Raw genomic sequence first — 13654 nt, forward strand, 5'->3', positions numbered from 1 at the left:
TTTTGCGATTTTATTTCAAGTGGCAAAGTTATTTTTGCCGTCAGTCTAGGTCAAATAACTAGTTTCTAGAACGCAGTCACTTTGGCCACGTTAAATGTATGCGCCTGGACTGCCTTTTTCTTAACGTTGCACCGTTTTCTCCCCCTGGCATTTCTTTGCCTGCTGATACCACACTGTTAGGGGTTTTCGACACTGCATGGTCTTGAAGTATAAGGGGTTACTGATAGACAGTTTGAAATAATTCAACAAACAAAATCAACGAACATTTTTATTCAAAGGGAGCTGTCCATATGTCTTTTCCACACGGTATGGTTTTCAAAAGGGGTCACGTGGCCTGCACACAATGCATTATGATCGGAAATTACGTTTGAACCCGGTTTGGACGTGCAGAGAATATATACTCACGAGCACACATCGTGTGTAGAACACGACATAGATTAGTAAACAGTGTCACAGTTAAATGTTGTTTTTTTTGTTTAACGCCGCACTCATCAATATTCAAGCTATATGACAGCGGTCTGTAAATATTCGAGTCTGGACCAGACAATCCAGTGATGACGAAGAACAGTGCAAGTTGAAGTTGGTAGCCGTTGGCTGACGTACAATGATCCTGCCCTCTCTGTCACTGGTCTTCGTGGACGTCCTGATCTCGGCAAGTCCCACACGTGTCAAGTCAATGTGTGTTTTCGAATGAGTCGACTGATTCGGTATGATTAATGTCAAACGCGGTGGCAATATCCAGACATGACATGCCAATGATTTGCCATCTTGGCTTTTCTGGGATGGTAGGCATTTCAGTTACAATCATTCCAAAGACTTTCAAATTGTTGGTAGAACTTTCTTTCAAAATTAATAGCAGTAAAGACATATGAGCTTTCTGTAATCAAACATGAACCTGTTTGTAGAGACCCTTTGGGTGTGCATACGGCTCGCATAAGTTTCTAGGGATTCGGTCCTAACCCACACTGAAGCACATGTAGCACACGTGGTGTTTCCTTTGGCTAGTGACTTACTTCGAAATGCCCCCTCCCTTGTCCACGCAGCAGTGAATGGGTACCCGGTTGCTCGAGATGGAAATGTGGCTGTTAACCTTTAGGCGCCCAACAGGCAGCTTTGGTTTTATACTCTCCGGGGAGCTGAGAATGAAAACATCGAGTGCATATTGATCCATTGACCGGGGTAGTAATGTTAGCGCTTTGAACATGCAGCTTGTGTAAGGAGTTTAGCGCAATATAAGTACACAACTTATTATTTTATAAACGCACCCACAAGGATGGGCAGTTGAGGTGGCTGCCATTCTACAGGAATATCCTGATATGACAGATCACAGAAATACAAAAAGGTTTCGAGTGATGGTATTGGGTGGATAAGAACATGGACCAGGTGCACCTGCGCAATCCATAGAACATGTGGGCGGTTATATAGGAGCAAACATCCATGAAGACGACAAGCGTATGTAGTAAAAAATGGATCGTTTAAGATTACTTGACCAATAAGGGGTCATGTCCCCATGATCGGTCAAAGAGAAATTGTTGTGTGTACGGCGTGGTCCGAATCAATCTCCCAATGACACTTTGAGGGAGTCTCCTTCAGACCGCCTCCCTGGTCTAGCGTAGAGGAGAGCGGAAGGTTGGGGGTTCGATCCCCGGCCGCGTCATACCAAAAGACGTTTAAAATGGTACTTGTTGTTACCCTGTCTGGTGCTTGGCATTAAGTGGTTAAAACGAGGACTGGTCGGCTCTGAGTCAGTATACTTTGTCTGAGTTGAGGATCCAAGATCCATGGTATCCCAGTGGGCTAGCACTATAAATTCAGCATCACCATGTCGCCATATAAGCGTAATAATCTGGAACGTGACGTTAAATTCCATTTCACCTCACCTCACTTCTCTTGCAGCGCCTGGCCCATTTTCAGTAACGTAGCGGGTGGCCTTTAGCGTTGGCAAACACGTATCCCGATCACGTGCTCTATGGGTAAATAGTGATGTTTTCTGCTGTAGGTAGTGCACGTGCACTGTGGACACGAACGTTATCGTCTTGGAAACCAAATACGTACCAGCATGCTGAGCAAGAAGCACAACTATTGGCGCCAAAATGTCGTCTCGGTAGTAATTGTCCAGTGACCCTTCCACGGACAATGTGCAGTGGTGTTCTGGCAGTAATTGTGGGTGTTTGTTTGTTTGATGTTTAACGCCTCACCCAGCAATATTCCAGTTATATGAGGGCGGTCTGTTAATAATTCGAGACTGGACAAGACGATCCAGTGACTGTCATCCTGAGCATCGATCCACGCAATTAGGATACGATGACATACATCAACCAAATCAGGGAGCCCGACCACCCGATGCCGTTATTCGCCTCTTAAGAGAACCATAGTCGCCTCTTATGAAAAGCCTGGGTTACTGAAGACCTATTCTACCCCGGAGGCAGTCATTGTACCCCCGCCCCATATCATCCACCCCCAAATCTGTCGTGCTGTCTTACGTTGACGTTCGCGTGACGTTGGTTCATCTGAAAACGTTACACGCGACCATAGGCGATTTCCCCAAGTTTCTACGCTCTAAACGCCATTGGCTAAAATGTGTCGAATTGCTAACGGTGGTACAACACGATTTCTGTTGAAATGCAGGCTCTTGATAGAGAGGGTGACGCCAGCCTTCCCAAGAACAGTCACGACTTACGTGACCAATACAACTTAATCAGCCATAATACTAGTAATATGTATCGAATAACGTCAACTTGAAAATATTGTTACATGACAGTGTATTTTATTGTTCAACACTGACTGTAGCCGTGTTACATTGTTTCTGTTGGGATTCGGTAGACGCTCATTGCATTGTGTTTGGACAGTGATCACTCGTCAGGAAGTACCTTATTTAGAATCTAGTGTGGTGTGTAAACGTCCTATCCTGACAGTGATAGTATGTTACGGAAACTTCTTTTATGTTCTATTGCCGATGGACTGGCGAGGGCTTTCCAGTGGCTGGGTTGGTTGTATATAAGGGGACAAGAGCGTGTTTACGCATCTTTCGCGCATTTCATCGATTCAAAACCGGCTTTCATGTGAGGATCTCTCATCATCCCTGATTCCATGCCCATCCCATCCCGGGAGCTTGACCACTGTTGTCGCTGGGTGAATATATATTATTATCACTGACTTTTGCTATCACCACTGTATTTTTGTATTTGATACTGACCACTGTCATATTATTTATTGCCTTTGAATGTTGTACTACCACTCTATTGTGTACTGCCATTGTAATTGCTGGCGAACCAGGATTCGAACCCTCAATCATAGGTTTCTGGCTTGTCCAAGGGACACAACTCTGCATAGCGAATCGCGGCGCCTTAAACAATTGGGCCACCCGTGCCTCCTGTTGAAAATCTATAGATTTTTATTGGGTAACGAGAGCCAAAATACAGGATTATAGCAATGATGAAACAGACGTACGTTTTCGCAGCAATTAATACTCACACTGTACGTTCTTGCATGTAATGCTGGACAATTGGTGCATCTTGATTGTGCAACACTGAGTGAGTGCTCAACAGATGTCCAACAATGTAATACAGTCCAAGTGTTTGAAAAGAGTGTCGGCCCGTAGGACCGTGGCAGGTAGATCTCGTGTCTGGCCCATTGTTTCATGTCAAGTTATTTGTGTAAATGAGGGCCTGAAGAGTTTAATCAGGGTTTGCAGCTTCTAAAGTCTGTGGGTCCTGATGACACTCTGGCAATTTTTTAATATTTCAAACACTGTACTGTCCAGCTATAAAGTTCCATATCAGCTGCTGACACATTGTGCATACTCTGTGGCTCCATGTTACCACCTGTGTTAATATGTTTGGTTTTCTTGTTGTTTGAGGCCACACCCAGTAATATTCCAGCTACATGATGGCAGTCTGTAAATAATAGTCAGGACCAGACAATCCAGTGAATGATATGAGCATCAATCCATGCAATTGGGATACTATGACATGCATCAACCAAGTCAACGAGCCTGACCACCCGATCCCGTTAGCTGCCACTTACGACAAGCATGGGTTGCTGAAGACATATTCTAACCCTGATCTTCACAGGTCACATGTATTAATGGACATATTTGTCATCAGACGGCAGTGAAAACCAGAAACATGTTGCTTCTGTGGGATTTAATTCATGAATATGGCCTCAGAAATATTTTAGCATTGTCAGGACAATATGGGCCAGGTAATCCCTAAAACAAGACAGTCAGTGGAAATGCACTACTTTCTATGTGACCATCTCACTCATATTGTACTTGCTTGTTGTACATTGGATTGACAATATTTCAGGAATAAAACAGGCTGAACGTAGAAGCCAGCCCACAGTGATACAGGTCGTAGATGTTTAGCACCTTTGTGAAACCCATGTGCAGGTGAAACCCACAAGCAGGTGAAACCCATGAGGTGGTGAAACCCCTGAGCAGGTGAAACCCATCAACAGATGACCCATGATCAGATCATGGTGCTGACAAACTGAAGATAAGATTTGAACCCACAATCTGCAGATCATGGCATGACTAAGGTATGCAACTCTGCACAGACATTGAGTGTGTCTCAGATGACTGTGCCACCAGTGACCACTTCAAACCTTCAAAAGAAAACCAGACCAGTACAAAATTTGGTTATATTGCCAACACAAAATATTTATGAAAGTAGACAACAAAATATTTGCTCTTAAAAAATCATTATCTTTAACATGTGCCATATACACAAGTGGACGGACGGTGAAATAACCTCTTCAACATGAGCAACTGTTACATATCACTTGGATCATCAGCCTGCTCCAGTCTTGTGATATTGTCTTTGCTGACTTGATGAACAATGCTATATTTACTGATGGACCCAAGGTGAGGTTCATCTAATGGCCAACAGCGTAAAGGTAGGATAAAATAAGATAAAGTTCTTGTCTAAGGGAACAATTTCTTTAACATAATCCTAAGGATGTCTGCTGGTATATGAACAATGCATAACTTGAACTGCTGAGCATGGGAGTGTTCCAATGATGTTGTAAGTTAATCTGTTACCAACATGTAGTGGTGAACATGGTGAAGCTATTACTAGTATTAGTCATAGATTCAGACTGTCAAAGATACAGCGAAAATAATATTAAACAAAAAGGGAATTTTCCCATTTAACACAATGTTGCAAACATATTTTGACATATTCTTTAAACTATGACGTCACTGTAATCTTGTTACTTGATGTGTATTGACACTGTCTGAATGTCACTACATGTTAGAAAGTGAGGGAAATACATTTTTATCAATTTGAGAAAACAATAGTATACTAACATAGATGCTTGATGCTTTCTAAAAAATAAATGCCTTATCCATGTGGTTGAAAATGCATAAAAAGTTCAAAACTAGTAATTGAACTTCTGTGTAAAACTGATAACCCCAGAGTAATTTCCCTGTATTCCAACAGTAAAGAGGGAAGTGGGCGTGGTAACATAACAATTTCACCTCTCGCAATAAAATGCACACCAACACCATTCTTTTTTCACTTGTACACTAATATTGCATAATACAGATTTTAACACTCTATATCACTTGACAAAACTAACACTGTTGAAGCAGACCAGCCGACACCCCTGTTGCCCACTCAGCCTCTTTACCCGATACTGCTATGCAGAGCCTTGTCTGAATGATCCAAGTAATACAGAAACTTCATACCCTCAAGCAACACAACAAACATCCACCATGACATATGCAGGTAGTTGAAACCAACTGCTGCTATTCTGAAGACAAGGCAATTACAATTCATCTTCTCAAAGATCAACCATTTGATTTTCAAGGGGGAGGGGGAGAGGATTTTAGTAAGGGGTAAGCATTTTTCTTTTTTCATGTTTAGGAGCTCAATTATTCTTCAAACATCAGCCGATGCATGAGGACCCCCCTCCTGAAAATCAAATGGTTGCTCCCTTAAAGGAAATGGTCATGGACGGCAAACTTCAATCATTATAACAAATGTTCAATGATTTCTTGATCACAAAAAAAACATTCTCAAAATGGCAGCACCTTGCAGTGATATTTGGTAACACAGTGATTATCACAGAAGTATATGTGTTTCTGGAATGTAAATCAAAATGATCCCAAGGAGTGGGAAAATATCAAGAGCTTCTGGACTGTGCAACCATGTGGGTTATCCTTATCGTGCTGATGGACGGGTACAGCAAATAATCAACATTCAAGTATCTAAACAGTTTAGGGCCAATTCCACAAAGCGATTGTACTGCTACGACTGTTGTAAGCCGATGTGAAAGAATGGGAGTTACAATCATCTTAGCGCTATGTTTGTGGAATGGGGCCCAGATGGTCATATTTGTAAACCACAAATTCTCTTGGTGGTAATACTACCAGAAAAGGTAAGGTTTCATGTGAACGCATGCATCTCAGTATCGCAGTGATGACATTACTACATTCATCAGAGGTACAAGTCACTAAGATACGTTCATGAGGTGGAACAATAACTCCCCATCATCCAGACATGTCTTGCTCAAGCGTGGTCTCATCTGGGCTGGCTAAAAAGATTGATAATCAGAATTATCGTTTATGTAAAGAAATATTAATAATAATCGATATGAAAATTGTATCATTGATAATATCTTACATGAACTATTGTGATGAAATATAGTTCAGATAACCAAAACTTGTTTTGTCAATAATATGGAAAGATGGAAAGCATGTTATATCATAAATGTTCACAAAGTTATCCATGTATATATGTGCCACCACTCAAGAGTGGGATGAAATATGTCGATTTCTTTCTGACCTTTTTTTGCATAGTTGCTCAATGTTACTACTCTGATATTCATTGATAATTGATCGATATTTAGTTGACAATTGTCGATCTCTATGATCTGTATCGACGGCCAGCCTTTGGTTCCATACACTTCCTAACTTTGAACATGTTAACATTTGTGAGATCCTACCACCCCCTCCCGTCATGTTTTCAACAATGTGAGAAACATGCAGACATTCTCAAGTAGTAAGCAAATCATTCAATCTGTTAGTGTTACCTTAAACACTTGTAGGACTTAAGAAGTAACAAGGGTCATCAGTGTGATTCAACAGGTACTCACCTTCCAGCTTTGCTGCTACCCTATTTGCTACCCTAACTTGATTTTCAGTATAAATTCAAAAAGACACTAATTTCATAATGTTCTTTTTCACTAGCTGACTATCAGAGTGACAATATAATGTCACGTCATGCAGCATCAGAAATTGCTACAATTCCTATAGTACCTGCCAAACTGCCCAATAGTTAAGATATCATGAGGACTGGTAAACATTTGGCATGATTGAGGGTTTTGCTATAACAACTGCTATATGTTATCATAATAAGGACCAGTGGAACAAAACAGGTAGTTTCTATCTGATAAGGTAATTGATTAGGTGGAACTAAAATAGCCAAGCACACAATGCAGAAACATCTCCTTGGGAAATCTAACCACTTAACATCTAAATAAATATCGCCACAGTTTCACTATACATGCTATAGCTCACCTGGATATGTAGTCAACAGTTTAAAATGTCAAAATAGGACCAAATGATTACCTTTTGAGAACAGATGGTTTCATCATTAGTGGGAACAAGTATGTGAAGTTTTAGTTTCATTGGTCCAGTAGTTTCTGAGGAGATGCTTACGATGGACAATGAGGACAAACACACCATGACCAAAGTTCATTGACTCTGAGTCAGGTGAGCTAAAAACACATAAAAGTGTCTTCACATATTCACATTGTCAGGATACAGTTTAACACTAATTATGTATAAAGCCATTAATATAGATTTTAAAACAGATTCGTTTAACATACTGAGATTCCTAAAACATTGTAATTATAATATTACACATTTCCATTATACATATTCTCCACTACAGAGTTTCAACAAACTTTGATTAAATATCAAGGAATGGTGAGAGAATGCAAAGAACAAATGGTTGTAAAACTTACATTAAGTTGTTACATTAACAAAACGTCACCGATTTCTCTGGCGAAAACGGCAACTATATCACCATAGTGACAGGCGAAAACGGCACCTCTATTTTTAAGAACGATTTATGTAGTAGTATAGCTAATTTATTTTATTTGTTACATATTATTTGATGTACTTACATGTTATTTCCTGTTTTCCAGTTTTTCACAGATAACTACATAAATTCACATATATCATGATATATATATATACAGTTCTTCACAGGTTTCATCTTCATCACAGTTTACAATATCGGCCCATGTACCACCAAGCATTGTGATAGTAGCCGACTCAGGGGGCTAATTTCTAATGTAAACTTGTTTGAACTTTTCACAATTATTGGTGTTTGTAAGAGACGATGTGAGTTTAATTTCATTTAGTTTACTTCAAAGCATATAATGTTTTCACAATAAGTGAGCGCCTCCCAATCAGAGTCGGCGAGTAAATTGGAGTAGTAATTCCTAATGTAAACTTGTTTTAACATTTCACTTTTATTGGTGTTTGTAAGAGACGATGTGAGTTTAATTTCATTTATTTTACTTCAAGGCATGTTATGTTTTCACAATATGTTGTGTTGCGTATAGGCTATGTTGGAATATAATTGCAATAGAGGCTAATTTCTAATGTAAACTTGTTTTAACATTTCACAATTATTGGTGTTTGCAAGCGACCATGTAAGTATAATTTCATTTATTTAACCAAGGGAAAAACAAAATAGGGTGCCGTTTTCGCCAGGCAATAGTAGCCGATTTCGCCTGAGGCACGGTGACGTTTTTGCCAATCGGTGACGTTTTAGCTATAACCTGAAAAAAAGTTCTGGCATATAGAAAGTTGAATGTTAGTACCATCTGTCAACATCATTAGGCTCGAATGCCTTGGAAAGAATGAGATAACATTGGATTCGCTGAGAACAGCAACTGATATGCAAGTTGTAACCATGGTAACTATGTCTATCTGATGTACAAATTGTCCCTACAATGCACAGTACTCATTAATACTGGTAGCAGTGATCATTTCTTTCCAATAACTAAGTCTTTAATCTGGTCTGTCAACCACTCAACGCCTTCATGCAGGCCCTCCCCTGTGAGGGCATTGCTGGCACATATATGCCATGGTTTATCTCCGATAGTCGACAGACCCATCAAGCTTGAACACTTCACGCTTGACACAGCATCTCTCAGGTCAATCTTGTTGGCAAAAAAGAGCACAGGTATTCGGCGGTTTCGGATATCTTGATGCTGAAGCAGTACATCCAGTTCGTCCCTAGCAACCACCATCCTCAGTTTATCTGCACTGTCAATAACAAAGATAATACCATGGCATTCTTTGTAGTAATGTTCCCAAAGGTTCCGGTAGCGACCCTGCCCTGACATGTCAAATATAGTAAACTGCAGACTCTTGTTCTTCAGTTTTTCTACATTGAATCCGACTGTTGGCACGATGTCGTGTGTGTTTTGAGCGTCCGCAGGTTTCAACTGATTGATTATTGTTGTCTTTCCACAGTTGTCCAATCCAACGACAAGTACATTAACCTCCTTCTTTTTCAGTCCAAGTAGTTGGGCAAGTCTATCAAAGAACCCCATGTTGAGTCTACTGTTGAATGTGTTTACAACCCAAGTTGGATGTGTTGAGGTTGCCAAGGTCTCCCAAAGTCTCCGCCGTGCGAGAATGTCAGCAGCTCATTCACATGTGGCAATATCAAACTCCTGAAACAAAGTAGTTACATCCGATTATTGTACACGGGACCGACAACCTGGGGACGATTTCATGAATGATGACAACGACATACAATAACACTGGTACCTTTGCCTGAAGCCGGCGTCATAAATATGTCCCACAAGCACCTGTCGTTTCCGATCATGCGCAGAAAGTATTGAAGTACTACTTTCGTCCAACACATTGTATATATATATATGGCATGCACACGCTTCTGTTTACGAAATGGCAAAGGAGCAGGGGTGGTAGAGATGAGCTTATGATAATTTCTTTTTCATTTTGTGGGAATAAATGGAAAATGGCGTTACACCAAATGGAATTTAGAAGCGATGAGAACTGTTGCAGGTCTATTGCTGTCTTTTTCTCTTACGATTATTTTTTCTTCACTCAAGGCAGATGTCATAAAAAATCTATTGTTTCTGGTCAGTTGAAAGGGCCAAAAACACACTGGCCAAAACGGGCACACTAAAAGTAAAAAAGGCCACAAACCAAAAGTGGCGACTATACAAATATATAAGAATACCTCGCATGTTTCAGGTCTTTATTCATTTCATAACAAATATCTTTATGCATCAGGATACAAGCACAACTTCATTTGAGCAGCACGATCAGAATTGTCTGATTTCATTTTAATTGTCACTGCAACATTCAGATTTGAACCTGTGGATAACAAAGCACTCTCCACAAGACTGTATGACAAGAGGGATGACTTCAACTTTCCAATAATATGAATATCAAAATACCTCATCATTTGTAAAGTTCACTCAAAATGTCGCCAGCTACATGTACTATATAGAACCTGCCACAGATAAACTCAACTCTGATCTTCTTTGACATAGACATAGAATGCACAATACCATTACTGACTGACTGAGGTTGGGGATTTAACGTGCGCTTTCCGACTAACAGCGTATGTCGCACACGGGCCGACCAGGCCATTTAGTGTATTAGCCGAAAAGGGCGTAAATAATTTGCAATCCGATTTGGGGCTTTTAGGGATTGCTTATATAGGAATTTTAAAATTTGGAGATTTGGAATGTACGCCAGGCGGTGGAGAGCCTAAGGGAGGTGTGGTTTGAGTTTGAGTTTAGGGGTTTTGTTCTGGTTAGCTTATTTGCTTATTTGGAGGGGTTTTTTTGTTTTTGTTTTTTTAATTTTTAAATGCGATTGATTAGATCTGTTTGGATTAAGTATTTGCCTTGGGCTTTAAAGTTGGATGTGTTGTTTTGAGGGTTTAATATTGTCCCTAAGAAAGTTAATTCGTGTTTTGGGTTTAGTGAGTTTTGGAGTGTTTTTCTGTGTGTTTTGTAGTGTGGGCAGTGGATGAGCACGTGTCTGTGGTTTCTTGTTGTGTGCAGTGTAGGCATTTACCTGTAGCGTGTATTTTTAGTGTTTTTTCTTATGAAGTTTTATACCAGTAAAAAGGTAAGAGAAGATTTCGGAGATGGTGAAAGGATTAAAACAAATAGGATAAAGCATTCACTGCCAATTTTCTCTAACAACACTCAGGATGTTAGGAGCAATTGTCAACAATCCCTTATGAGATCCTGGGCACTTGGGCGCGCCCGGTGAGTGTTAAGATCACAATAGACTCGTGAAGATCCGTGTTAAGATAGGTCTTCAGCAACCCATGCTTGCCGTGAAAGGCGACTACGCTTGTCGTAGACCAACGGGATCGGGTGGTCAGGCTCGCTGACTCGGTTGATGCATGTCATTGTTTCCCAATTGCGTAGATCGATGCTCATGACGTCAATCACTGGATTATCTGTTCCAGATTCGATTAATTACAGACCGTCGTCATATAGCTGGAATATTGCTGAGTACGGCGTTAAACAACAAACACATATTACAATGACTGCGACGTGTCGGTGAAGATGCTAACACCGTCATGAAGCAAGTGATGTACAGAAATGAGAAGTAGGGGGTTATATACATCTGGATAATTAACAATCACAGTATTGTTTTACTATCATGCCTTGTTAATCCCATTTATATGTACATCATCACGCTTCAGACTCCAACCTTATCTGTTGTGTAAACACAAATCTATCAAAGTAGACACATTTTAATAATAACAACTTCTTTATTTACTGTAAAGGCGATGTTTCGGCAAGGATTGACAGCGGTATAAGGAACTATTCCGAAACGTCACCTTTACAGTAAATAAAGAAGTTGTTATCCGTCAACTTGTAAGTAATGCCTCTCAAACAATTCCTCAATCTATCATCATTCTTCTTTGTATAAACATCATTCATCCACATGTATATAACCTTCCCACTTCACATGTGCACGGGCGGTGGGGTAGCCTAGTGGTTAAAACGTTCGCTCGTCACGCCGAAGACCCGGGTTCGATTCCCGACATGGGAACAATGTGTGAAGCCCATTTCTGGTGTCCCCCGCCGTGATATTGCTGGAATATTGCTAAAAGCAGCGTAAAACCATACTCACTAACTCACATGTGCACACGTCACTTGCTTGATGACGGTGTTCGCGAAACGTCGCATTCATTGTAATAAAGCAGTTGTATATCAATGACAACGTCGACATGCCACTTAAATAAGTTCAATGTACTTGTTTGTTTCTATCAAAAATATATATTTTCAGATACTTAGCGTTAGTCTAACCAGAGGCCATAAAACAGAACCTCTGATCTAACATTTCCAGCTGAAGTTCGATATATCGATCTGTATCGTTTCACCTTGCCCACGTGACGTCGTCTCAACTTGGGAGGCTTCAACCTCTAACGAGTTTAATTACCTGTAAAATTACTCATTACTCCTCCTAATTACCAGACAAACAATCAGACTATCTTCGCCCTGACCCCTAGTTTAAACCCATCAGCGCAGTGTGTATTACAAATACTTAATAAAGACAGCACACACAGTGAGTGGGTATGGTTTTACGCCGCTTTAAGCAATATTCCAGCAATATCACGGCGGGGGACATCAGAAATGGGCTTCACACATTGTACTCATGTCGGGAATCGAACCCGGGTCTTCGGCGTGACGAGCGAACGCTTTAACCACTAGGCTACCCGACCGCCCCCAACACACATAGGTTTCATTCAATGATCAAAGTTTATTTTAAATCGTTTGAATTAATTAAATAAATACAGCAAAGTAACACAAGTTGTGATCTACAGTTATACTTTTCCATGTGGCCGTTTTGACTTTTGATGTGGTCGTTTTGTCTTGTAGGTCTGTGGTCGTTTTGTCTTGGGTCTGTGGTCGTTTTGACTTTTTGATGTGGCCGTTTTGTTTTGGGTCTTTGGCCGTTTTGTCTTGGGTCTTTGGTCGTTTTGACTTGGGTCTTTGGTCGTTTTGTCTTGGGTCTTTGGCCGTTTTGTCTTGGGTCCTTTTGTCTTTGGTCCTTTTGTCTTGGGTCTTTGGTCCTTTTGTCTTGGGTCTTTGGTCCTTTTTTCTTGGGTCTTTGGCCGTTTTGTCTTTGGTCGTTTTGTCTTGGGTCTTTGGTCGTTTGGTCGTTTTGTCTTGGGTCTTTAGCCGTTTTGTCTTTGGTCTTTGGTCCTTTTGTCTTGGGTCTGTGGCCGTTTTCACTGAGCAAGCCAAGACAGTTGATGAAGTGTGACGGACGTGGACTGTGTACTTACTCACTTACTTACAAATGGGCTCTGCAGAGTTGCGTCCTCTCCATCCATTGGCCAACTTCCACATCCATACAGAGTAGCTGCTGCGAAACCGAATTAACCCGAATAATCACATGTTACATTTTAAAATTTTTGGTCTCTCGTTGAGATCCTAGCAAAGTGCCTCTAAGTTTCAGTGAATGAGTATTTTTTTATGTCGCCGTCAGCATTTTATTTGTGGCAACTGTTTATCACAAGTGTGACGGCCACGCTAGTTAGTTCATCTTGTGATGAAATCATATATGACTTTTTGGGTGTAAATATGTACTTTGTATAACTTTTTGACATTATTAGGACGTTTT

At 40.6% G+C, this 13654-nt stretch overlaps 1 protein-coding gene across 1 annotated transcript; it reads right to left on the reverse strand.

Annotated features, from left to right (window-relative positions):
• Positions 1–8438: 8438 nt before the first annotated feature.
• On the reverse strand, positions 8439–9848 carry LOC124111553 (ADP-ribosylation factor-like protein 6). The gene is made up of 2 exons (XM_046471300.2): positions 9797–9848; positions 8439–9699 (listed from the first exon to the last, which is right to left on the reverse strand). The coding sequence occupies exon 2, from the start codon at positions 9574–9576 to the stop codon at positions 9004–9006; it is 573 nt and encodes a 190-aa protein (XP_046327256.1). The 5' UTR covers positions 9577–9699; positions 9797–9848; the 3' UTR covers positions 8439–9003.
• Positions 9849–13654: the final 3806 nt, after the last annotated feature.

Source organism: Haliotis rufescens, unplaced genomic scaffold (genome assembly GCF_023055435.1).
Source record: "Haliotis rufescens isolate VD_foot unplaced genomic scaffold, xgHalRufe1.0.p SCAF_71, whole genome shotgun sequence".
NCBI classification, from domain to species: domain Eukaryota; kingdom Metazoa; phylum Mollusca; class Gastropoda; order Lepetellida; family Haliotidae; genus Haliotis; species Haliotis rufescens.

Excerpts from the sequence above, each read along its gene's own strand:
- LOC124111553 (XM_046471300.2), bottom strand. The coding sequence starts at position 9,576 with ATGGGGTTCTTTGATAGACTTGCCCAACTACTTGGACTGAAAAAGAAG.